The sequence below is a fragment of the Triturus cristatus genome, chromosome 11 (assembly GCF_964204655.1).
Source record: "Triturus cristatus chromosome 11, aTriCri1.1, whole genome shotgun sequence".
NCBI classification, from domain to species: domain Eukaryota; kingdom Metazoa; phylum Chordata; class Amphibia; order Caudata; family Salamandridae; genus Triturus; species Triturus cristatus.
The window spans coordinates 840,463,388-840,481,245 of NC_140594.1; the positions used below are offsets into that span (position 1 = coordinate 840,463,388).

At 41.6% G+C, this 17,858-nt stretch overlaps 1 protein-coding gene across 2 annotated transcripts in view; it reads left to right on the top strand.

Moving 5' to 3' along the window:
- PLEKHB2 (pleckstrin homology domain containing B2) overlaps positions 1-17,607 on the top strand; it is a 340,607-nt gene extending 323,000 nt beyond the window's left edge. For both annotated transcript variants that reach the window (XM_085634619.1, XM_085634620.1), the window contains exon 8: positions 15,996-17,607. In XM_085634619.1, the coding sequence (XP_085490745.1) occupies positions 15,996-16,132 (137 nt within the window). In that variant the 3' untranslated portion in view covers positions 16,133-17,607. The remainder of the gene's footprint in view (positions 1-15,995) is intronic.
- The last annotated feature ends 251 nt before the right edge of the window (positions 17,608-17,858 follow it).

The following is a 17,858-nucleotide window of genomic DNA, read 5'->3' on the forward strand; positions in this document are numbered from 1 at the left end:
ATTCTTCAATACACCTTGGCATATATATATAATACATATTTAAACTTTAAAGAAACTCAGTCATTGGGTGATGTGATCAGTGATGTGATCAGTGATGTCACTGACCATGTCATGGATGATGTATTATTATGTGACGTCATCAGCAGTGCATTGCGGGGGCGTGAGTTATAGTTAGCTGAACTAACTATAACGGTGGTATTTCTATGGTTTTGTACGAGTGAAATGTCCAACTAACCATAATGTCCCTGAAACCTATGGTTTCTTCAGTGAATTTCGAAGGCTTTTTAAATGCCAATTTGTAACTATAACGTGCCTAAATCCTATGTTTTTTTCAATATATATATATATATATATATATATATATATATATATATATATATGTCAACATCTCGCGCTGCAAGCAACGCAGGAAACAGTCACACTCAGGATCTTGTTTTAAGCAGAGAAAGTATTTATTGACTTGACGCGTTTCGACACACTGTCTTTGTCAAAAAGTCATACACTCGAAAACGGGCAGCCATGTCTTTTAAAGAAGCATTTTCTGGTTACCATCAATGAACATAGAAAACATTTTACACTCATGTGAGCAAGTCCTGTGCTCCTCTTGTTAGAAGAAAGACTATCAAATCTTAACAACAAAACTTTATCACCACAAGTTGAAAGAACGATCACATAGAGGTTTCTAAATTGCATAGAAATCATAAGTAGATTGACTATTATTCCATAATCAAAATTAAGGAAATCAACTTGTGGGTAAAGGAATATAATTCATATATTTCATTTATATATATATATATATATATATATATATATTCACAGAAAAAACCATAGGTTTCAGGCACGTTATAGTTAGGAATTAGCATTTAAAAAACCTCAGAAATTCACTGAAAAAACCATAGGTTTCAGGGGTGTTATAGTTAGCCGGACTTTTCACTTGTACAAAACCATTGAAATTCCCCCGTTATAGTTAGTTCAGCTAACTATAACTCGCGCGCCCGCAATGCACTGCTGATGACGTCACATATTACATCACTCATGACATGGTCAGTGACATCACTCATGACATCACTGATGACATCTCAAATGACATCACTGATGACATCACTGATGACATCATCCAGTGAATGTGTGTTTTTCTGAAAATTAAATGTTTTATATATGTATATCTCAAGGTCGATGGAAGAATAAATGGGTATATAAGTGTCTAAATGGATGATTTGTTTTTGAAAAATTGATTGTGTAACTGACTGATTAAGTGTATCATAGTGAATACATGGCTTAGTGAGTAATGTTTAAATATGTATACATCTGTATCAGTCTCTCACTTTGTGTATAAGTGGCTGCATGGGTTGGTGAGTAGCTACATGGGTGTCTAAATAGGTTATTAGTTGGTTTTTTGAGTATCAGTCTGAGTGTCTGCATGGTTCGGTGGGGGTATTACGTAGTGCATAGTTGCATGAATGAGTGACTCACTGTTTGTATGTGTTGAAGACAGCATGTGTGCAGGACTGTATGGGTAGATGAGTGTGTGTATGGGTGTGTTAGTGAGTGAATGACTGTCTCAATAGTGTCTTTATGAGTAACTACATATATTTTAAACTAGTATATGTGACTATTGGTGTATATAAGTGAGTATATGTGAGAGTGAGAGATTGAAAGAGTTCCTGTATGAATAAGTATGTGTTTCTATAAGTGATTGTTTAAAAGACTAAGTATGTGTAAGTTTCTGTAGAAGTAAGTGTGGTGGTGTGTGTATAACTGTATATGCAAGTAAATGTATGTTTGATTCTTTATTAGCATGAGTGACTATGTGTGTGAGTAACTCTATGGATGAGTGGCATTGTGTAACAGGATGTATAGGTGTATGAGTACATATGATGAGTGAGTACATGTATGAGTGACTGTATAGGACTGTTGGTGAATGAGTGGATGTGTATGTGGATCTTAGAATTACTGAAGAGGTTGTTGTAACTGGTATTGGTATGTCCATTGTTTTGAAAATTGTAGTCTCTATTTTTGAATGTGTGTATCAAAGGTTATATTCGGGTGAGAGGAGGTCTGCCACTCTATCACAAGGATGATGTCATCAGTGATGTCATCAGTGATGTCATTTGAGATGTCATCAGTGATGTCATGAGTGATGTCACTGACCATGTCATGAGTGATGTAATATGTGACGTCATCAGCAGTGCATTGCGGGCGCGCGAATTATAGTTAGCTGAACTAACTATAACGGGGGAATTTCAATGGTTTTGTACAAGTGAAAAGTCCAGCTAACTATAACACCCCTGAAACCTATGGTTTTTTCAGTGAATTTCTGAGGTTTTTTAAATGCTAATGCCTAACTATAACGTGCCTGAAACCTATGTTTTTTTCTGTGAATTTCAAAGGTTTTTTAAATGCTAATTTCTAACTATGCCTACAGAGATAGGACATGTGAAGAAAGAAGAAAAAATGCACAGAAAGAAAAAAAAGAAATGCAGAAAGAAGCAACAGAAGTCCTCAAAGACGAAGAAAAGTGCAGGAAGAAGGATAACGTGCAGAAAGAACAAAAAGAAGAGCAGAAAGAAGCCATGTTGCAAAATCATCCTGTACCCTCAACTTTTTCAGACGGATACTGGTGGTAACTGAGTCTGACTAACCAGTCCTAGAGCCAGTGCTATGTTAAAAGATACTTAGAATACAGTGAAAACACCTACATACACTAGGGAACATTATGCGTTGGGTTCCCCCTGTGATTAGCATGACCTCCTCTGTAAGCCCCTAGTATATAATAGGGCAGGGGGATTAAAACTACCTCTTAAAACAGGCCACAGGGTGTTTTTGCACGCGTTAACTCAGGCCCCGTCCCCTACCTTCACCACTGTGTAAACACGCCCTGTGTCCGTTTTTAGTTGGGAGATTAAGTTCATTTGAATCCTGAGGGTCCCTAGGGTCCAACTAGCCCACTAGGTACCTCCAGTAAGTGCCACAGAGCTGCGTTGCAGAGAGGTGTAAAAAGTGGCACGGCCTGGACCACCTCTCTGCAATGCAGCTCAGTGGCGCTTACTGGAAGCACTTGGTGGGCTAGTTAGCCCCCAGGGGCCCTCAGTATTGAAGGGAAATTATATCCCCAATTTAAAACGTGCCATAGTGCGTGTTTGTACACGTCACCTCAGGCCCCGTCCCCTCCCTTCACCACTGTGTAAACGTGCCCTGTGGCTGTTCTAAGTTGAGAGATTAAGTCCCCTTAAATCCTAAGGGTCCCTAGGGTCAAACTAGACCACTAGGTACCTCCAGTAAGCGCCACAGAGCTGCGTTGCAGAGAGGTGTAAAAAGGGGCTTGGCCTCAGAACACCTGTCTGCAGCGCAGCTCCCTGGCGCATACTGGAGATGCCTGTTGGGCTAGTTGTCCCTCAGGGACCCTCAGTATTGAAGAGGAATTAATTCCCCAACTTACAGCTCGCCAGGGGGCGCGTTTGCAGAGTGCTGCAAGGAGGGGGCGTCGCCTCCGGCACGATGCCAGTCTTTTATTTATTTTAATTTTTTAAGAAGGGGGGGCTGTGTGGTTCCCCTTCTTATTCTAATTTATTGGCCCTGATGACCCCATCCCCCAGGGCCTGTCTTCTAATTATATTTTTTTGACCCCAATCCCCAGGGCCGGCCACTGTTTTTTATTATTTAAAAAAAATATATATTTATAGACACACCTAGGACATGCTGGACAAACCGTACGTACCTATCACCATGACGATTTGCGTGATATTCATTAAAAGGCGACTATGCATACAATGAATCCACGTGGAATGTATTTACACCACTAGTGAAGCTCTGACATGTCTGATGCCCTACCGTGCCTAATCCCGGTAGACACCCTTGTTGTTTATTTATACAAACATGGGTAGCTATTGACGGGCACATTTAATACACATGCACACCAAGCCATTCAAAGGGGATTCGACAAAAATTCGACCAAAACTATGCAAGAAACCCCCCTCACGGTTAATAAAACACACATCCACTGCCGGATGTGTAATACTTTTTATTTTACTCTCTGGAAAGGGGACGAACATCACTTGAGAGTCACAGCGCGCTCCTGGCAGAGCCCAATGCTGTGTTACACCCACCATTGTCTGCTGAGTGCCACACACCTCTGTGTTGTATTCCACTAGCTAGTGCATATGCTATGACACTCTCTAGCCCATGTGCACTGTAACACCACCCCGTGAATATGTCATGCCACACTTGTCTTCGCATGGGTTATATTGCCCCATCTAACGTGCCTTCCTCGATGCCTATGTTATAATGCACAGTGCTATGCCATACATATTACAATCTGGGATCCATATCTTTGTCACAGTGCATATGCAACGTTACACTCCCCAGCACATATTTTATATTACAACTTTAGAGACTAGTTAGGTTACACAACACTGCCCTGTGCATATTACACTCCAAGGCGCATATCGCATAGCACGCGCTAGTGCCTGTGCTATCTCGCGCTCTCCAATGAATCTGTCATTGCGCACAATGTATTGCATATTATATTTTACGCCCGGTTCATCTTATATCACACTTTTTGGTGCATAGTTTATACCATACACTATATCTAGTTTTCATTTTCAATCGTGCTCTCAGGACTATGTTCTATATAACACTGTGTTCACCTACCCTTTTCACGGGCATTACATTTTGCGATAGGGGGTGGAGGGTCAGGGGGTGTTTCTGCCAAGTGAGCCCGGAGTCACAGTCACAAGCGTCCTCTTCTTCCTGAATAAAAGTGAGATTATGCTGCATACTTGTTCATATTTTAAGTAGTTCGCACAGACACACGTTTTAAAAACAATAAAGTTCCTAATACCCGCCTTCTCTGAACAGTTAGCTTGCTGCCCCATCCCCCTCCTCCCTATCCTCTGTTGTGTGAATCCATAGACTAGCCTCCTCCCTCCTGCCATGCATGGTCTGATGTGCTGCCACTGCCCTCAATTTAGTATGATGTACCAGTCCACTCCTCCTGCCCTCCATTGCCCAATTCTATGCCCCATCATTGACCTCCTGCTTAAACTCTGTGCTTAGCTTGCTGCCCCTATTCTCCTTCCCCCTGCCCTCCGATGTCTTTGTGCATGCCCCTGCTCCATCCTTTTTGCCCACCATGTTCCATGGACCTGCCACTCCTATCTACTCTGAGTGTTCTGTTGAGCTGCCACTCCCCTCCCACCTGCCTAGCATTGTCAGATGACTGTAACCTGTCCCTGCCACCTCCACCCTGCATGTCCACATGCCATGCCCCTATCCTCTTCCTCCTGTCCTACATGGTCCATTGTACTGCCACACCCTTCTGCCCTCCCTGGTCTGTTGTGCTGCAACTGCTCCTCCTGCCTGCCCCGTGCGGTCTGTTGTGAGGCCCCTTCCCCTGAACTTTCTTGTCTGTGCACAGGTCCTGACCCTCCCTTCTATCCTCCATCGTCCTTTGTGCATGCCCCTGCACCCTCCTTCTTGCCCATCATAGCCATTGTGCTGCCACTAACCCTCCCACTTGCCATGCATGGTCTTCTGTGCTGCCATGGCCCCTCCCACCTTCCCTGTGTGGTCAGTTAGCTGCCCCTGACCCCCTGACCCCCTCCCACCTTCCCTCCATGGTCTGTGTGTATGCCATCACAGTCTCACTGTTGCTCTTCATGGTGTGTCTTGCTTCTAGTGCCCATCCTGCCTGACCTCCATGGCTATCTTGCTGCTCCTGCCCTGCCCCCTTGCCCCCAGCCCTCTGTTTACATGTGCAGACCCCTACTCCCTCCCTCCTGGCTTGTCTGTTCCATTGTAATGCCCCTGATCCGTCCCTCCTGCCCTTTATGGTCTGTTATGCTGCAGCTTTCTCTCCTGGCTGTCCATTATGGTCAGCTAGCTACCATTGCCTCTTGCCCCTCTGTTCTCTGTTGTCCATGTGAATGGTCCTGTCCCCTCCCTCTTACTTTCTATGGATTGTTGTGCTGCACTCCCGTCCCGCATGCCCTGTGTGGTGTATTGTGCTGCTGCAAACCCTGATGCCTGCCCTGCAGGGTCAGTTTGGTGCACCTCTCCATGTCCCGCCTGTCCTCTGTTATCCAAGTCCATGTCCCTACCCCATTTCCTTCCATGATCCAATGTACCATACTTGCGAACATTTTGAACTTGGTAAGAGGGAGATTTTGAAAAAAAGCTGGGGTATTGATTTTCCCCTTTGAGTTACATTGAAAAAGAGGAGATTGTAGACAGGAGACAGATCAAATAAAGCCCATTTGAGCTTAAAAACATTGGACGTTTCCTGGCTGAATCGGGTCTGTTGGCATGTATGGTTGTACTACCATTGCCTCTTCCTTCTGCCCACAATGGTCTATTACATTGCCACAGCCTCTCTTGCAAGTCCTGTATTGTTGGTTTGTTGCCCCTGCCCCCTTTACACTGCCCTCCATAGTCTGTTGTGCTGCCACGGCCCTTCCTGCCTGCTCAGTGTGGTTAAATTGTTGCCTTTGCACCCTCCTACCTGCCTTCAATTTTCAGAGTCCGTGCCCCTGGCCTCTGCCTCTCAACAGTATCCTAATGAACAACTAGATTGCTAACATTCTATATTTATTACAAAAGTGTGGAACGCCTGACGTCATCTTGATGTAATCAAAACTGTAATACCTAGAGCATTTCCTTTAGAAATTACATATATGAGAGGGTCTTATTGGCATCAAAATTATGGTTAGTGCTCTAAAAGACTAAAATAAGGACATATTTTCTGAGTTTTCAAATAGCGACAAAGCACTTTTAAATTATTTGTTATCTTTGTTTTTTTATCCAGTTGACCACTTGATTAAATGTTGCACTTAGGGGAGAGGATGTGGTGTTACTTCCAGAACTGCAGACTTTGCAACTGGGGACCAGGTTGGAGTTTCTGCTTCAGCTCGACATTCTGTGATTCTGGTCAAATCACTTAATCTCCCCATGTCTACAACCAAAATGAATTTGTTCTTGTGTTATGTAACCAATGCTCATGTAAAGCACTCCAATACCTGACAAGTCTGCACTATATAACACTGCAAAAACACAAAATAATAAGTGTTTTGCACACTTCTGTCATTGGGCTATATTTGGGCTACATCTGGGTGATTTTGGGCTCTTTTGTCTCCGGTGGCCATTTTGGGAGATTTATTTGTTATGAAGTTTCCTAATTTCCTCATGTACTGCAGTCTCCTCAGTAGGAAATGCTTTCAGTTTTTTACTTTGATTTCATCATGACGGTATTCAGATATGTCACACATTTGCCATAAATTCTGAATGTTAGCACTCTAGTTGCTCATTAGATCACTGTAGTAAAACTACTGTTCACCATGGAAGTCTGCTCCTGGTATTAAAAGTGCATGTTTCAGTCTGCATGTCAGATTTTTTAATGAAATAGAAGAGGATTTGAGAAGTCACTCAAAATGTGCCCTCATTTTCTTTCTTCAGCATTAATCATAATTTCTATGGCAAAATGAACCCCCTCATTGTGTTCTTTTTAAATTAAATGTTTTAAGTGTTACCAGTTTATTCCAATCAAGATGGCTTCAGGTGTGCCATACTTTTGTCATAATGAAGACAGTAAGCGCTCTAGTTGTTTTTAAGAACACTCTGGGACATTCTGTCTTTGGGCTATACTTGGGCTACATCTGGGTGATATTTGGGCTACATTTGGGCTCTTTTGTCTCTGGTGGCCATCTTGGGAGACTTATTTGTTATGAAGTTTCCTAATTTCCTCATTTACTGCAGTCTCCTCAGTAGGAAATACTTTCAGTTTTTTACTTTGATTCCATCAAGAAGGCATTCAGATGTGTCACACATTTGCCATAAATTCAGAATGTTAGCACTCTTTTTGTTTTGCTCATTAGATCACTGTAGTAAAGCTACTGCTCACCAGGGAAAACTGCTGCTGGTATTGAAAGTGCATGTTTCAGTCTGCATGTCAGAATTTTTTAATGAAATAGAAGAGGATTTGAGAAGTCACTCAAAATGTGCCCTAATTTTTCTTTCTGCAGCACTAATCATACTTTTTATGGAAAAATGAACCCCCTCATTTTGTTCCTTTTTTAAAATAAATGTTTTAATAGTTACCACTTTAATCCAAGCAAGATGGCTTCAGGTGTGCCATACGTTTATCATAAGTAGGACTGTTAGCGCTCTAGTTGTTCTTTGGAACACTCTGGGAAGCTGCAGTAGAACACAAAGGAATCAACTGACAGTCTCTGCCCTTGTTGGATGTACATGTTTTACTGAGAATGTCAGACTTCATTCTCACATGACTGAGAAAGATAATGTGAATTTACAGAAAATATGCTCTCAGTTTAGCTTATAGATCACCTTCCAAACCTCTGTGGGAAAAGCATGAGAAAATATTTTTCTCTCAATCATGATATCCCAGCAGAAGGCTTTTTCACATGGTGAAATCACCTTAGAACATACCACAGTTCCTAAAATGAGTATGGTACCATCAACAAATGATTTATAATGTAACTAAAGTCTTAAAACCTTCTATTAACTGCAATGCTTTTTAATGAGGTGCTATCATGTATACTGGTCCCAAGATGGCTGCCAACACTTCTTGGATGAAGTGCTGACAGCCAATCAGATCTCAGGATGAGATGTGTGGTTATGCCCCGCCCCCATATATATATGATTTTACTTTTGATTTTCTCAGGACCTACTGAACAGATTGACACCAGACCTGCAAAAGGCACTTCCCTGACCTGGGGACTACCTCTCTGCCAAATTTCAAGTCATTCTGTTCAGCCGTTCGGGCTGTACCTTGGACTAAAGGTCCCTATGGAAAAATGCATGGGGAAAACATGTTTTGGGACCCCCCTTTTTTCTCGGCCCCCGCTTGACGAATCACCCCGAGACTTTCAGGGTAGGAGCGGAGCGGAGCGCCCCACCTATTTTGAAAATTTTGCGAGGATTCGTCAACCGGCGCCAAAGTTATTCCAAATAGAATGTTGCGGATTTCCTATGGAAACACGGTCCTAACTATAACTATCTACTGGCGACCGCCAGTAGAATATATATATCAGCAAGCCTCTCGATTTCTTCAAGCACGAGCCACACCGATCCAGTTTCATTAAAGTATATTTATTTTTCGGGCAAAGACGCGTTTCGAGCTGTCCAGCTCTTGGTCACATGACCTGAGTTCAAGAATTATATACATTTAGGTAAAACTAAAGAAAAGACTTCGGAATTGATTCATCTCTCAACCTAAACGTGAGTATTACAGTACATTTCATTCTGTATATGTATTACTATTCAGCTAATTGTTAATCTTACAATTGTATCTAAAAGGATAATTTTAAATAACACTCTGTGCACTGACAGTCAGTTTGCATGTTTATGGAATCAAAAACCTTTTTTTCTTTTTAAACAAAAACTTTAGCGGTGACCGGGTTTAGTACCCAGTAGTACTTAGCTAAATCTAGCTTTTATATTAGTATGCGGTCTCATATCCTAATTGGGAACCCAGAAAAGGCTGATACTGAGCATATATCGATCTATATATAATGGAGTAAGTGCTTGTGTTGGGTAAAGTACCCAAAAAGTAAACAAAAATCTAACTCCAAAGATCTATAAATGTCGTTTTTACTAACCTAAACGTGTCTAATATTCAATAGCTCAAAGTAGTGTCTAGAAAAGGAGAGCGTGGTTGCAAGAACAAACACCTAATGCTCCGTGCTTGTAGCTCACAACGGTAGTTGGTGACCCACACACTTCATCCGTCCAGTCTCTATAAAGGCAAACAGAAAGAAAAGATAGGTTAGTCATATCTTCTAAAAAAGGTTAGGCTATGTACATTCAAGCTTCATAACCTTTTTGTCCACTTCATAACAATATTGTTCAGTATCGTAACACCTGTTTTAGGGAAATCACATTTGCTTTCGTAGCTGGAAAACAATTAATTCATGTTAGGTTAAAACACCGCTTCCTAGTGTAAATATACTGCGGGCGAACATGCTATACAAATGTGAGGGGATACAAAACATAAAAAATGACAGGGCGGGGATAAGTGATACAGAAATAACTATATACAAGTTAAAATCGATATAGAACTCTAGTTCTGTAAAGGTACATCGGGAGGTTTGTAGTACTCAAGTTAAAGATGTACATGCATCTCTTTATCATTGTTCATACCAAATGGAACAACACTGCAAGCTTTCAAAATGAATCTCGATTCAGCTCTACGAAGGGCTAGGATCCTATTGCCACCCCTGGGGTTTTTTGGGATGGTGTCTAGTGCGAAATTTTTCACCTTCGTCCAGTCACCTTCATGATTTTGAAAAAAGTGTCTAGCCGTACAGTAGCTGAAATCTTTGTTGGTGATTGCTCGCCAATGTTCAAGTATCCTTTTCTTTACTGGGAAGGTAGTTGAGCCTATATAGCACTTGCCACAAGGGCAAGTGATCACATAGACTACAAAGTCTGTGCTGCCCTGTATTTTTTTCCGGATAATCCACTTTCTGTTGGTTCTATGTAGTGTGACCTCCCTCATATTCTCACTATGACTACAAGCTTTGCATTTACCACATATATAGAATCCTCCCAACCTGTCTAGCCATGTGAGTTTCTGATGTTCCATGTGATCCCTCACTATTTTATCTTTGATGGATTGGCCTTTCCTGTATGTTATTTGTGGGTGTGGGCCTAGTTTTTCTTTGAGTGATTTGTCCTGTAAAAGGATGTCCCATCTTTTCCTGATTATCTGATTAAACTGATTAGACTGGGAATTATAGGTTGTAATGAGTCTGATAGTAGAATCAGTTTCAGTTTGTTTTATCTTAGGTGGTTTGTACAAGGCCTCATGTCTCTCAATTTCATCTGGCTCGAAATCTTTTAGACATTTCATCTTTATTTTTCTTGTATGTTCCCTCTGAGCTACAATTTCTCTTTGCCCGTAGGAACTCTCCAAAGGGTATACGCTACCTAAAGTTGGGTGGATGGCACCTAGCAGGGTGTAACACTGAGTTTCCAGCTGTACTTTTTCTGAATAGGTCAGTCTCAAGTCTGTTACCCTTTGCCGTTAATCTGATGTCTAGGAAATCTACGGTTTCTTGACTGTACTGCATGGTGAATTTTAAATTCAACGAATTCTCATTCAGTTCTTTGACAATATCAAGTAAATCTCCCTCTGTACCTTCCCAAACAAAAAAGACGTTGTCAATAAATCTGAGCCAAATTTTTACTTTGTTAGTCCAATGTTCCAGGGATTCACTCCAGAGCACCTGCTTCTCCCACCAGCCGACCAAAAGATTGGCATAGCTTTGGGCGAAGCAGGTGCCCATCGAAGTTCCCTGTGCTTGTTTGTTCAAAACTCCATTAAATGTAAAAACATTCTCAACAAGACAAATTTCAATCTTTTGTAGTAGCATCCTAGTGTGGGCCAACAAATGTATGCTTCTGGTCTTCAAAAAGTGCTCACATGTTTTGAGTCCGTCTATGTTCCTAATACTCGTATATAGATTTTCTACATCTAGACATACAAGCCAGTAGTGCTTGTCCCAGTGTATGTTCTCAATTTTCAGGAGAAAATCTTTTGTGTCTCTGAGGGGATTGAAATCCCCTCCGGCTCCCTGAAGTCTTTGTTCACAGCCAGAGCTGTGAACAAAGACACATTGGAATGTTGGCGCTCCGGGCTTATACCAGCCATTATAAGCCCGGAGCACTCCATTGTTTTCAATGGAGCTCCCAACATTCCAATGTTCTAATAAACATTAACTCTTGTCTGCACATAATTGAAGTTGCTCTCAGGACAGAAACTTAGACCCAACGCCAAGAGTTGTTTTTCGGCATCGTTGAGTTGGATGTCTGTTAGGTTCACTATTGTTTTGGTTCACTGTCGTTGTTGTGAGCGCCAGGTTTTCTTTTTCTGTTGTCCCCTGCCTTTTGTGCCTTGCACATTTACGCCTCTCACGCCTGCCGCGGTTTCTTTGACTGTTGGTTGTGCTGGCACATTTCTCGGTCGTAAGGACTGTTTCCTTTGCTCCCGGATAAAATCCATCTCCTCTGCATTCGATAAGGGACACAATCTTGGTCTTAAGTTGCCCTCCGCGTTGCTGCTGAGATCGGATTCTGTGTCACTGGGTATTGTGCTGACATCTGAGATAGAGGCAGCGGCAAGATTACCAGTACTCACATCTACCTGATGAATTTGGGACTGGGCTAGCACTTTTTGTTTTTTTCACATGGTCGTATTTTCGTGCGAGAGTAAAGACCTGCCCCTGCTCGTAATCGTTCTTGTCCCGAGCAAATTCAAACACTTTTCTGGTCTTAATCACATCCTCTTGTTTTTTGATGCGGTCATTCATGTCCTTAATGCTTTTGTCGATGAAATCTTTATTGCTGGTAGTGGTTAACAACTCAAGTTGATTTTGGACGCGTGCCATTTCCTTAATGTTAACCTCCCTATCGATCCTTGCATATTTTACCAATAGACAGACGAGTCGCATGGAAGCTTCGAGGTTACTTTCCGCCCACTCCTTGAGAAGATATATATATATTTATACACCTTGCATTGTGATGGCTTGTGTTGTAAAGGCATTGCGTGAGAATGGATGCGTGGTAAAGGCTTGCATTTTAAATGCATGCGTTTGTAAGTCATACAGCCAAGTCATCGTAGTATCTCCCTACTTGGCAAGGAGAGTGTGGTACCCGGAACTTCTGGCACCAGCATTTGTCCTCGAATAATATCTGCCCCTACGGGAGAATCTTCTATTGTAGCAGTACCGCCAGGCCCTGCACTCAAGCCTGCACATCTTAAACCTCCATGCATGGAGAATGAGTGGCGACAGTTGATGGCTTTCCATTTCCACCCATAATGGTTGGTGTCATTCTGGCGGCCATGTACCCCTCCCCTAAGTCTGTATATTAAGGGTGCTGGGATAACTTTGTTGCCTGGTGTTCCCTCCGTCATGTTCAACTCTTTCAAGTAAGTTTGTCAAACATCCTTCTGTTTTTTCTTTTATTGGCCCTGTAAGGCCATGCTGTGGTTATAGTTAAAGGTTATTTATTTACCCTTTAGTTCTTTTTTACTTCTACAGGATCAGCCATCCGTATTCAAGTAACCTTTTGTGATGCGTTTTTTTAAAGGACTCACCCACATGTTCCCACTGACACCTTTTGTGAAGCCGCAGTGGTGCCTAATCTCACTTATCTGATGTGCACTCCATTCAAATCTATGCATAGTTGTCCCTTATGCCTCTTAACTATTTAAACAGTGTTCCTTATCTCAATCACATCTGCTAGATGAGTAAATGAACCTCAAGCCTTGTGAGTCCAACAACCATACACTTAATTCTTTCTGAACAAACTAGTCCTTCGGGGCAAAGGCGGCTTTGCTGCTGAAGGTGGTTACTCCCTCCAATATAGGGCAGTCTATCACCTTGATGGCTTTGTATGCTCCACCTCACCTCCTATAAGGAGGAGGAACAGCTTTACCGACCTGACCACAAGAGGAATCTTAGTTTTTAGATCAATCATACTAGAAAATACTGGCAAGATGACCAGCTTTTCTTTGGCTTCTCTGCAGCAAAAAAGGGGAAGTGGTGCAAAATATAACCATTTTGAGATGTAGGGTTCTATGCATAAAGATCTGCTTCAGAAGGCTTGCATGCTCATTCCTCCAGAGCGAAGGCTGCTAGCACTTTGTTGGCATGTGGTGTGCCAGTCATGGACATTTACCATGCTTATACATGGGCATTCATTCACATGTTCACAAAGCACTCTGCCTGGATAACCGGGTCCAGCAGGACAGGCATATCGCCTGAGGTGTCCTGCAGGATGTTGGTCTGAGCAATTGACCACCGGAGGTACTGCTTTGGTATCTATTCACAGGGTGGTGAATCTTTAGTTGAAAGTCTCTGTCAGAAGAGCAAATTATATACTTTGGTGACACCTTTTCTGGTAAAGACTCTCTAACTGCGGATACCTGAATGACCCACCTTCCTCCTAGTTCTGTGGAATGGACTCACATGATCCATTAGTAAGGTCCCAAATTTGAAAGATATGTCAAATCAAATCAAAAGGTTCTTTATTTCGGCCATGTTGGCCATAAAAGAATACAAGGTAAAGCATAATAAAAGCATGATTAAAAACCATTTACATTTTAAAAGATATAATTCATAGGAACATTGAATGTCTTTATACAAAGATAAATTTAAGTGTATTTAATCATTGACATTCAATGTCAATTAATTGGCGCACATAGCTAACAAGAACTTGGAAAGTGCAAATACAATGGAACTTGATGAATCAGACTTGAGAATTCTAAAAGCAGATAAACAGTTTTTAAAGCCAAGATTTTTACAAAGAGGAACCAGCCAGTGCCTCCTAGATTTGATGTATGCAGGGCAAAAGAAGAGAACATGAAGTTCATCCTCTACATCACAGCTACACCCGGTGCAGGACTTATTTGCTGTAACTGACCAGTTGCTAGTAAAGGCTTTTAAAGCTAAAATGCCATATCTCCATTGTAAAAAGAGTTTCCTCGCCTGGAGCGGAAAAACAATATCCATAAAATTCTCAAAAAAATAGGCATTTTTAACAATTAGAAATGATTTAGTCAGGGTACCAGTATTAGAGGCACAAGTAATGGAATTCAAGTGTTTTTCCTTGAAAATCCGAGTAAGCAACTTACGCGAGACTTGGCAACAGGAACTTTCCGGACTATCCCATAAGGGCGATAAGCCCAATCTAAGGAATTCATGTTTAATAAATGCCAACCAGGGGATTTTCCCAGAGCTACTGTAAGTTAATATCTGCTTGAGCTCTTGCATGTAATATGACAAATCTGATGTTGCCCATAGCCTGCACCAAAACCTTAGGGGCTTTAGTGCTAACTCGTCTTCTATTGGTCCTAGTCCCAGATCTAACCTGAGGGGGAGAAGCGGAGTGCCCTGAGGGAGTGTCAGCAGCTGCCTAATAAATTTAGTTTCAATTTTCGCAATGGCTGAACCACTTAAATGCCCCCACAACTCCCCACCATAAAGGGCTGCAGCCCTTGCTTGGGTCTTATAAATCTCCATGATATAGTCCAGGCGTGATTCTTGGCCCCATCTTGAAAGATATGTACACTGCACTTCTGATTTCAATGCTCGGTGTCCGACAGTGCGAACAGAGAACAGAGAGAAATTCACTTCAGCATGCAGAGACGGCGGTGTTATAAGGGCCCCAGTGTCACTCCCGAAACTGATGGACCTAACTTGGAGCCACATGGTGCCACATGCTGATGCAGAAGGAAATTGCTGTTAAACTTTCCAGATCCAGTCTTGGAGCCTGGGGAAATTCACAAGTTGAGGAATCTGCAATTAGTCTCTACCAGAAAAGGCATTACAGAAGGTAAGTAACTTGTTCTTTATTTATTTATGTTCATTTGGCGAATGCCATGAAAAGGTCTAGGGGGCAAGAAATGCAAGATTGCCTTGATCTTTGTTTTGGAATAAGCCATCGAGGACTTGGATCATAATGTAGAGAGAGAAGAAGCTGCAGGAGTTATTGACTGCATGGCTGTGAACAAGAGGCGGGGGCATGGCCTTCTGTAGAAGCATACATTGTCTACCATGCTGTTGGCAACATGTCAACTTTATGTTCCTTTTCCCCTGGTACATCTGCGCCATTAACAGCTGACTGTACCAACAAAGCAGTACATTTGCCTGGCAGCTCCAGTGAAACAAGTGCTTTCCCCGTGAGGAGTAATATTCCTCACGTGCAGTATACATTTTCTTGAGACAGTGCCTAGTGCATGTTGGCCATTCTTGATAGCAGCAAAGCATAAAGTACCTTTCTAGTATTACATGAGTATCTGATTTACTGTACTATATGTGGGCACTCTATTTTCCAGTCTTGCGTTTTGTCCAGCCAAAGGGCCTGGTCACGTGCTGTGTTTCAAGTTCATTTGAAAACGGACATAAATAAATAAATAAATCTAGCAAAAGTTAAACTGTACAACTGACAAATTGTTTATTTTTCTATTTTCCTTCTAGGGCCTTATAACCAGCCTCCAGTCAACCATGTTATCATCCGTGAGCGCTACCGTAATAATGATGGTGACCTTGCCATGGGCATGCTAGCTGGTGCAGCCACTGGCATGGCTCTGGGATCTCTGTTCTGGGTGTTTTAGAAACCCTCAAGTAAATGTAATCTTCTGCCTTGGCAACTCCAAAGTCTTATTTATTGTGCGTGTTGGCTAGTAATACTTTTTCTAAAGGTAACCTATCTTCTGTTTTGTAATTTCACTTGTGTCCTTTAACAGTGAAAAAAGGTGCAATAGACCTTAGTATGGTGTGACATCATAACTCTGGAATAACTAAACTTAGAACAAGGGCAGATGTTTATTTGAAACATCTTTGATGCAGCGTTGTTGAAAAAGTTTACTAAGACAAGCAAGCTTCCATGTTTCTGACCTTTGTTAGTCAGCAGCAATAATGGGACCCAGCACACCCCACCTTTCATAAAGATGTTGAGCAGTGAATCTTGTGGTTGTTGGAGATCTTCTGCATCCCAAGTATGCCTTACTTAGATGAATCCAAGCAACACAAAAAAGTCTTGTTTGGAGAGGTATGGTGGGTCAGATGCTTGAGGTGCACCCAAGGGTGCTGAGATCTTGACAGAAAGTCAACAACTTACCCGCCAAGAGGAGGATAGCCTCTTAAGCACTCTGTTAAATAAAATAGATATGTACTACATTCTTGATCTTATCAGCCTTACTATTTTTGGATTGGTGGGTTAGAAAGTGCTGTGGTTGCCCATACGAAAGAGAGCGAATGCAAGCTTAGTTTGAGCTTTACTCTGGCACAGACTTGGAGTCCCCTGCTCTACACGAGAGACCAATATTGCACCCCACATTTTCATTGTTTTGTATTTGCACAAATGCACTTTTAGTTGCTAAAATTGCAAGGGTTTAACATCCTCCTATTTTTTTACATCACTTGTGTGGGAACTAGTGTTTGCCTGCAGGTCAACTGACTAATCCATAGAGCACAATAATATTAAAACGGTCAAAGGTAACCATTGCAAGGTTTGCTTCGTCCTTTATGGAACGCTGGGGTTGCAATGTAAAAGTATGTGCGGGTAAGTTACAGGTTCTGGAATCTACTATTTGGATTCAAATTTGTTTTCTGTATTGATTCTTAACTATGGCACTCTGGATGCTATCAGACTTTTCCCCTTAGCCTTGATCAGTTTATGATACAGCATTTCAAATTACAGTTTTAAGCACTCCTGATTTTGTTTGATATGGAAAAGAAGTATGGCAGCTTTAGTAATTTGACCAGGATCACTCAATGAGGGCCTTTCCCAGCGAGGTATGGGGGTGATACACTGGTATACCCCTTTAACATGAACATAATATGGACTTTTATAAAATGGTTAAAGGTGTGGTGTCTTTTGAGCATCTGTTTTCCTGCTTTGAAAGAAGATCCATGATAGCTGAATATGAGTAATGGTTTCATCAAGGTAAACTTGAACATAGAAAAATGAACAGCAACCTATTAATAATTCACTAGTTTATAATGTATAGTGTGCAGATTCTGTATTATGGGATACTAATTTATACTTGTTAAAAAATGAAAATGAATCAATAAAAGTTTAGCTTGAGATGCGGATGAGACTGGTCTTTTAAATCTTTGTGAGAACAGGTCCATGTTTCTTGTAATGCACTGAAATGTTTGGAAAAAACTGCATACTTTAAATTTTTGAATTAGGTATTTCACTATATGCAAGACTCAGATGATTTAAAAGTTTAGATTTGCACCTTCCACTGTTTCCTGATACATTTTATCCACAAATCAGGTCATCTGGATTGAATCATTTTTTTTACTTCATATTTTGGTTGAGGTGGTCAAAAT